This window comes from Buceros rhinoceros, unplaced genomic scaffold (assembly GCF_000710305.1).
Source record: "Buceros rhinoceros silvestris isolate BGI_N320 unplaced genomic scaffold, ASM71030v1 scaffold743, whole genome shotgun sequence".
Classification (NCBI taxonomy): Eukaryota; Metazoa; Chordata; class Aves; order Bucerotiformes; family Bucerotidae; genus Buceros; species Buceros rhinoceros.
The window spans coordinates 33,985-43,595 of record NW_010402785.1 but is presented as its reverse complement, the minus strand read 5'-3'; the positions used below and the strand labels follow the sequence as shown (position 1 = coordinate 43,595).

Below are 9,611 nucleotides of genomic sequence, written 5' to 3'. Positions count from 1 at the left end.
CTGCTGAACAGGGCTCCTACAGAGGAGTCCTCACCATTGCCTAGAAGACAGAGAAGCGGCGATGGAAAAGAAAGGAGGAGGTTGATTTCTGGTCTAGGTCATAGCAGAAGAGAGTCTCATGTGGAAGAAACTGCCCTAAAGGTTTGTAGATAAGGGCTGCCTCCAGCCCAGCTGCCACTTTGCCTCACGGCTGCGTTATGACTGACCCAGGCTGGGTTTGACCTGGCTCATCGCCCAACTACTCATTGTTTCTCACACATCCCAGGCTCAGCATCATTAGAACAACTACAAACACAGCAGCCCTGCAGGGGCGGAGGCAGGCTGCGTGGTGGGCACTGCCAGCACAGGAGAGCAACAGAGACTAGTGAAAAAGCAACTTGTTATAGCGTTAATTCCCGCTCTGCCACCAGCGGGGCAGGGCAGCCATTAGCCACCAGAACAGAGCAGCTCTGTTTTTCCACAGGAAACTTCATCCGCTTTCCAAAGGGTGTTTTGACTTTCCAGCAAGATGAGTATCGTACCAAGAAAGCAATCCTCACCTCCTCCTGCTCCTGGGGCAGGCTGGTCCCCTCCGACCCCAGTGAGGCATCTCTCATGGCTTAGTCTCACCTGTCCCTGTTGCAACTGGATGTGAGCCCAGTTTCACATCACCTCTGGGTGCTGAAGCCTCACGGTGTCCCAGGAGCCCCTCTGGGGCAGACATAGCAATCAGAGCACAGCACCTTCCTCCTCTTCCAGCCATACTCTGCCATGGAAGGAAAAACCTCTCCCCAGGACAATTTAGACCCGTGGGACTGGGTGTGACAACACGAGCAAACCCCCTCCCCCCTCTCCCAGCCATACTCTGCCATGGAAGGAAAAACCTCTCCCCAGGACAATTTAGACCCGTGGGACTGGGTGTGACACCACCCTGCCCAAGGGCAGCTCATCAGCCCATCAGCCCCCACACGCTCAGCTGTGCCCAGGCTGCCACACCTGCAGCTCAGGGCTCTCCAAAGCCACCAGTGAACCAAAACGGTCCTTCAGGAGCATTGGACGGTAACCAGTTTGGTTTATTTACAATTAAATCACAGCTGGGGGAAAGAGGGAAAATATTTTCTTCAAGCTCTGGCTGTGAATCACTGGCAGAGCCCCCGTTTCCTCGAGGAACAGGCTCTTCAGGTGAGCCCACCAAGGTGCTAAGGGGCTCCTATGATGGTGGCCACCTCACCCACCTGTGTGAAGAGCTAGGTCAGCAGCACAAGCACGGCATGGGCCCAGCCTCCAGCACAACCTGATGCAGTGCTGTGCGTGCTCCAGCTCCTTAAGCATTTTCTTCAGCCCACTTCCTCTTGCAGAAGTTTGGAAGAAACTACTTGCCCGTGGTCATGCCAGGCTGATGTCGCGGGGAGCCGCGGTGCTGCAATGACAAAACGACAAAAGCGGGACAAATACCTACAAAAATTGAGTATTGAAGTTGACTGACAGCATTTTGTAATATTTCAAAAGCATTAGAAAGGGAAATGTTGGACTTCCATTAAAAAGAAAATAACCAACAAACAACAAAAAGCAAAATCTTACTAAACTTGTACTACCACGTAACTACCAATACCTTTGTACATTTACTCTTTTCAGAAGTACGCAGCTTCCTCAGTTTTACCTCTTGTATTTACCTTTTCTCTGCTCGTGCCGCAGGGGCTCCTGCACCAGACACCTGGCTCCACGCTGGCTGCGTGCCCCAGCACCATGAAAAGCCCTTGGTCATTTTTTTATGCTAACGGGTTCATTAACTTCATTGTCCTGGCCAGGTCCCAGTTTGAGTCAGTACAGTCCCTCCAAATAGTCTTCTTTTATTTCAACCACAAACAGCTTTTGAAATCTCTATCCTGCAAATTGTTTTGTGCTTTTTTCCATGCTTTTTTTCTCTTTTTAATTGCAAAATGGCTGCCACTTTTCACCCAGGCGATGGTTGTATTTTGATGCCACATTAATACCTCTATCCTACACACTTATTAAGACCATTGGTAACCTACCTCAAGACAAAGCAACCCGATTACAGTCGAGAAAACCATTTTGCATCCTACTTCCAGGGATACTCAGAAGTTTTGCTTGCGGGAGGAGCGCAATGGAAAAGACGTGTTTATTACATGTGTTACATATGAAATATTCTACATACAAAATAAATTACGTGCTTCAATTGGACAGATTTATAAAATGGTTTGGTGGCTCAGTCCATGAAAAACTAAATCTAAGCAAGCCGTAACTGCACTGCCATTGCCACTAATCTGAGAGACATTAACACTTCCCTGACCTCTTAGAAGCTAAGATTTGAGTTAAAAACTTTATCGGGAGACCATGCTTGGGAGAAAACATAGAAAAATATTTCAGTTAATGGGTCAGACCCACCTTGTTTGTTCTGGAAACGGACCCCATACTGTACATTCTATCTCTGCTGTAGAGATAGTATATTTATTACTTCTAGCATATGCATAACAGATATTATAAACAAGCATTATAAAATGAAAATTCAGTTACGAATTTTACGGAGCTTCCATTCAGAAATGTGGTGATAATACATGAGTGACACAAATTTCAGGGTTCTGATCACCAATGAAAAAATCTGCATATCCCATCACAGAGTTCTCACAAGAATCCATTCTGCATTTCTTATCTCAGGGCTTTTAAGGTAAGAAATATTGCATTAGGGCCAGTGATTTACATTTTTCCAATAAAGTTCTAAATACATACGCAACAGCTTTACTGACTGGCTTCATGTTATAAATTATAAGCTTGGAAGTAAACGCATTAGGACAGATATTGATTTCTAAATGGTCACCATGAGTGAGATTTTATCCCAGTGTTGAATTATCGCACCTCTTGTCTTTTACAGCCATATCTTATCTCCCAGTTACTATACTCAGTGGCAAGGGAGTAAATAAATAACCCTGCCTCACTTCTGACAGTTCAATTAATTCAGTTCTATGAGGCAGAAACAGCAGGTACGAGTGTGTGGAAAGGTTTTGTAGCAGCTCTACTCAGACATTTTGACATCTACAACTATCACAAACACTGCTTTCAGCGTGTCACATTGCCGGGCATTGCAGGCTTTACCATGGAAGCAGCAGATGAAGTCCAGCACCTTTTGGAAAAGATTAGCAAAAAAACCTAGTGGTACTGCTCTGGGATAGCACTGAATGAACAGTGTTCAACACATCTGCTCCATGGCTGTTCAGCAATTTTTTGTTTTAATGGATTATCTCAGCCTTTACGACCTTAACAGTGTGATTACACACGACATCTGGTTAGGAAAGAGGAACAAGGCACTTGATCTGCATAAAAAAATCAAATAGAAGGCTCAACCACCCTCCACACTGCCACCACCTCTGCTTCAGAAGTGGCACTGAGGCTCCCCAAAAAACAGCTCCAGTCAAGCCAGCATGGAAACATAATTGCTGCAACCTATGGACAGTCCTTCATTGTCTGGAGAATTGCATGAATACAGCAAGATCTCTGAAAGAGAGGTGGGGAAGAAAAAGAAAAAAACATCTGATACAGCAGTCCTTATTCTCACAAAGCTCCTCGATGGAGACCAAGTATGTGGCAGCCATCACTGTGCCTCTGGCCCAGGGGGGCTCTCTCTGTTCCCCAACCCTCCCCTACAACCCAGATGCCACCTCATGTGCCCTGACTTGTGTCCACCCCAGCTCCCACACCCTCCCATATGCAGCTTGCCTGTGCTGGCCTTCCCAGCTGCAACCCCGCTGGTTGGGTGAGGAACTGGATGTGGCAAGTCTTTGCTTCCATAGCACCTGATGGCTAGAGTCAGACGCAAGGAAGGCAAAGGGACACACGGCGATGAGGCCAATGGCAGAAAGTTTCTTCCATATGAGGAAGGCCACAGTCCTCCAGGCAGCTGGCCCACTGGAAGGAAAACACGTGAATCCAAGGAGGTGTCCTAGATGCACTGGGTCATTCCCTTCCAGGTCTGAGCAGGGCAGCTGAGGTATGCCTGAACTCAATTATATTTGTCAGTTCAATCTGGTTTCTGAGAGTCAACAAAACCCAAGCTGTTGTTCCAAATATTTATTAAAAAATAACTTCAAGTGGAAAAAAAAATCAATAAGCAGTCCAATGGCAGGTTTATTACAGTTTGAACAGATAAAGGGAATTAATCTACTTTATGAACAAAAATAGCAATAGGAAAGTATACTGAAGGATTTTTAATCAAATAATAAAATGGAAACAGCATATGAAATATATATTTATATATAAATATATTGGTTACATTCTTCTTAAATAGATTAAACAACATTCATTAGCAACATCCAAAAGTATTTCTTTGTGGGAGATTCATCTTCCTTCACGGCAATACGGCCTCTCCATACGTTTATGTCCACTATGACAACTTCAGAGTTTGGGGCTAGAATAGGTATTCCACACCACCAGGTCAAACCCAGAGCAAGTGATTTAAAACTAGTTTATAGGAGATCTCAGTGTATTTTCTGAGAATTAAGGCCAGGTATGCACCAGGTGGAATTGCAGGATGTGATTTAAGCTGTGTGATCTCCTTGAAAACTCAGATTTGGATTAAAGCTAGATTGCCACAGGGAATCTCTGACGCTGCTCAGGATTCCCAATACAAGACACACTTCCCTTTTTCTGTAAACAATTGTTAATAAAATAAACTCTCTGTACCCTCTTAACCATTTCTTAACATAAAAATAAGGTGCTGTTTGGGTAGTTTTAAAATAAGTCAATATATAAATCTATCCTATCCTACACATTGTCTCTGTATCAAAGTGCTAGCAAACGGCACAGTGTTTCTGTATGAAACCACCTTCCCTGCTTTTCGTGTTTCATATTGCAAGTCTCAGCTCCAGCAGGACCGAGCTCACGACTCCAAGCACGGTGCTGAATCATCCCAGCTCCTGGCTCGCTCTCGGGCAGCCCCCACTTACACTGGGACACCCAAAGCACTTCTGAACGGGTTGTGCTAGGGCAAGCGCCCTGTGCTGATGGACGGACAGCTCCCACCGCAGAGCTGTCCCCAGCCTGCGGGGTGGTAGCGGGGTCTGCACGTGCAGGGAGTTGCTCAGGACCCACCCCAGCGCAGCACGTACTCTGCCTGTCCCCTGCAGAGACCTGGGCCTGAGTCGGGCTCTGCCCCTGCAGGAGAAGGTGAGCAGATCCCCCTTCCACTTTGCATAGTTTGGTACAGCAGTGACTCCCCGCAAGCCCTGGGGCGATGCTCTAGTGTGCTCCTGCTGCTCCGCTTCCTACCAGGTGCTAGCAGAGATTCCTACAGCTTGCCTGCTTGGGACCTCTTTGGCTTACTTGGTTTGGTTCAAATGCTCGCTGGCTGTTACTCTGGAGCCTGAATAAGAAATAGTGCAAATACAAGCTTAAAGAAAAAAAAATACCACATTGTCTTCACTGAACATTCAGTTATAAAGACAAGGATACCTAAGATGAAACCCCAGTTGCTGGGGTTTTCAGATATTTGGCAAACCTGCACGAGATTCTTTGTGATTGTCTTAAAGGAGTATATTTGGCTTGGTGCTAGATGCTTAAAATTATCTGCTAATGTGATTCTAACTAATGCTGTTGTGGCTAATTGCGAATGACTCTGAAGACCAGTCACAGAACACAGGACATCTCCTTGGCACTACAGGACAAACACTCCCTGTGGTTATAGATTCCTCGGTGTTTTTCTTATCCAAGTTTGACTCAAAATGATTTTGTTTGCATGGAATGGTGTGAATTCATCCAGGCTGGTTTCACATTATATCTGAGGGTCAAGATACCTTTATTTGGCCATGCTCAGGCAGATCAAGAGGCCAAAACAGACCTCAGTTTCATTCCTATTATGGGAATATTTTAAAACAATAATCATCTGAAATGGCTCACATGTTCAGGTTTGAAACTTCATGAAGTGTCAGAGTGCCCTTGTAAATGCAGAGACCCCCCTGCCTTGCACTGCAGCAACCTTCACCACATGGCAGCCCACACACCGCAGTCCCGACTGAAGCAATGTGCCGTATGACAGCTCTTGGTCCACTTCATACAGGGGCTTAATTTCCCTCAATTCCTTTTTGCCTCGAAGATTAGCAGAAGGGACATTCATCAGCAAGCAATGCACAAATGGCTTCTTAACCTCACTAAGGACTGGCCTGTTCAGGGTTTTTGTAAATCCGACGTACCTCCGTCTCTAGGTACCTACATGCTATTGCCGATTCTGGTTCTCAGTGGTGCAGGGCTCAGCCCTGGGAACTACTCCTGCTGACTATGATCAGAAGTCTGCACTCTCTGATCAGGCGCAGGGCTGACTGCTGTCCTCATCAGACCCATGGAGTTCAGACCTGCTCCTCTCCATCACACAGCTCGCACTGTGCGTCTCAGCACACCAGCATCAAGCCAGGTTTGCTAGCATGAAGGTAGCACCTTCCCTTCCTTGCACCAGGGAAGTTTTAACTGTTGATTTTATGGGACTGTTTCAAAGCAGGAGCCACACATTTAAAACCATAAGGAGATGAACTCACAATGAAGCTAAGGAAAAAAGAAGTCATATTTACAGACATCTGCCATCACACACACATCCCCCAAGGTCCATCAAAGAAACAGCCTCATCTTCGCCCACGTGCTTGTTTCTAATGTGGTACTGACCTTCCCGGCACTTCAGAACGTTTTTTCCAATGACACAGATAACAGAGTTCAGGCTTTCACTGAGAACTAACGCATTAACATGCTTAAGTAGCTTTCTTCTCCCAGCTCCATGAATTAATTGCAGCTTTGCAGGTTAACAAAACTGAAAAAAAATCTCCATGTTTTTGCCCCCCCCATTGACTTCATATTATGTGGTGGGCAAAAGAAAATATGTTTGGAATAAACTCTTCCCTTCCCTTCTCCCACTGTCTGGAATTGTAAGTATTACTGGAACTTAAAAGCCAGCATCTGCATTAAACAGATCAGACTTTTTTGTGACGTTCATGTAGCAGGGACTTCTCAAAGACATTTGGAATGAATGCTGGCCCTGACAGGGTACTGGCTAAATTAGAATCAGGCTCCAAGCATCTTCCTGCCATCAGATTATGTCATACATTTTACTCATACTCATGGCCTGGGAAGGAGAGGGCAAGGGTGCTTAATATCTGTAGATATTCAATTAAAGTAAGTACATCAGACACTCACTCGGTCTTGCTTTTGTCTGCCTCACATCTACCCCAGGCTGGCTTCTAAACCTGAAGAGAAAGGGAAAACGAACACACACACAGTGGAAGTTATCATGCCCGTATGTTTGTCTGCTCACTAACACTGTTACCTACATGAAAAGGTAAAAAGTCATGCAGTTTACACTTCGTTTGCTATAGTTTGGGTTATGTAATGCTAAAAAAATAGAATTCAGAGGAAGGGGGATAAGGTTTGTTTGTAACACGTGGTGATTTTGCTGGCTCTTGGAGGTGCGCTTCAAGCATAACTGCGTTTCTCCATGCACTCTGAACGCTTCTCTTTTTGAGGGTATTGGCATGCTTGTGGCAAAAACAACCAAACCAATTAATTAGGCACATGGTGAAAGATGGCATACGAAAAAAAAAACCAAGATAAAGATCAGTTGTTTCCATTCTCTTACGCAAAGCCTTGATGTTGCAGCGATAAGCTAAGCATGAAAAGTAGCAGACTCCTTTGCATGAGGGGCCCGGCAACACCAGCTGTGCATGTACACAAAGAAAGACTCTCATATATCATATATACAACTGTAATCCAGAATGGACAGTGCTGTTCCGGCTCATAAGTGTATTTCTGCTTGGTGGTTGTTGTTTGTCACGGCTGGAGATGGCTTGCTTTTCATCCCTTCTGTCCCACCTTTGGACACGTCGATGAAGAGCAGCCTGGGAGTCCGGAGCGTCAGCAGTATCCTTTTGTACTCCTTCCGGAAATTCTGGTTAAGAAGCCCATAGATCACAGCATTGAGGCAGCTGTTAAAATAGGCCATAAAATAGCTCAGGACGAAAAGCCATTCCGGAATGTGTGGCTGCACTTTTGAAGGATTAATGGAAACAGCAAGGCCAATAAAGTTTAATGGTCCCCAGCACACAGCGAAAAGGACAAAAACCACAAACATAGTCAAGAAATTCCGGATGTCAGCTGCTCTGAGCTTCTGCTTGTAGTCTTGTCTCACCCGGTGTTTGACTTGAATCACCAGAATCCAGATCCGTAGGTAGCAAAATGTCACAATGGACAGTGGGACGATGAAGTGAACCACCACCACTGTGATGGTGTATGATGTACTCACCGTCTGGGCAAAGGTGCAGGAGTAAATCCGGGGGTCGTACTGCAAGGAGCCCACGAAGAAGTTCGGCACAATTGCCACCACTGTGAGTAACCAGGTCAGGCAGAGGTAGCAGCAGGTGTTCTTCAGGTTGAAGAGCTTATCGTACCGAAGGCTGTGGCAGATGTAGCAGTAGCGGTTGATTGCAATCGCCGTGATGTTGAAAATGGACCCGATGACACTCAAGCCCATCAGGAACCCGCTTATCTGGCAGTGAACGCTTCCCATGGTCCATCCATTATGGAAAATGGCACTCAGGATCAGCGGGTACGGATAAACTGCAACTACAAGGTCTGCAACAGACAAACTGACGACAAAGATGTTGCCTACAAAACAGGAGAAGAGAGTGTGAGAGGTTAGTGTAGGTCAAGATAGACTTGTCTTTAGGCCTAACTCTTCTCACAGGCTTCACTGCCCTCTGTTTGGAATTTGAAACCCTAGAAAATAAGACTTTGGTCCACTAGTGACAGCAATGGAGAGTAACTAGGCATGATTAACCTACACATTCCTTCTCAAGAAAATTCTAAACTGGAATCTCTACCGTTAACTCAGCTATAGCTGTGGGTTCTGCATTCCTCTAAGCTGTGCAGGAGAGAAGGATTTTGCTCCCCTTTTCAACCACGCAGCATGGCTGTAGTCACCAGGCAGCCACTGAGCATTCACTATCTGTAGAGAAATTCATTCCTTTAAATACCACACAGGACACATTACTTTCTGTAACATCACGTAGTGACACTTTACATAAGCTCTGTCCATCACAGACCAAAGAATTGGGGCAGGCAGGTTAAGTTCTCCATGGGTTGGTTATTCATTGCACTGACAGCAGTTCCACAGGAAAGGTCTTTTTTGACTTTTTGCACATGAACAGGTGTATTTTCTTGAGAATTTCTGCAGTGTTCATGCTAAGGAGTGTGTGTTCTTCCAGGAGTCACGATGAAGGCAGCCTTTATGTGCTTATCTCATTTGGTATGTTTTCCGGTACCTTTAATATTAAAGCTGTCCAACGCAAAATGGAAGGTCAGCCACTCCTACACTGTCTGGGCCTGGGAATGCGATTAATAAGCTGCTGTCAACCGTCTTTGCAGAGTATGTGCTGCAGGTTGTTCATTTAGGCTCTAAAACAAATAGAGAGTCCGTGCAAACAGAACATAATTTAAGCTCTGATGGATTGAGAACGGCACATTGTGTGGGACAACAGCCATCGGCTTCACCTTGTGGAACAGCCTCCCATGGCTCGGGCAGCCAGTGACTTCCCAGCAGCAATTAGGAGTTCAGCGTGGTTTCAGGTAGGCAAAAAGCCTTCCTG

At 45.6% G+C, this 9,611-nt stretch overlaps 1 protein-coding gene across 1 annotated transcript; it reads right to left on the bottom strand.

Annotated features, from left to right (window-relative positions):
- Window positions 1-7,557: 7,557 nt before the first annotated feature.
- LOC104490440 (melatonin receptor type 1C) lies at window positions 7,558-8,631 on the bottom strand (the record flags this gene model as incomplete). Its single annotated transcript, XM_010132726.1, has 1 exon — window positions 7,558-8,631. A coding segment is annotated over one exon (869 nt), but the record flags the coding sequence as incomplete, so codon positions are not given.
- Between the last annotated feature and the right edge of the window lie 980 nt (window positions 8,632-9,611).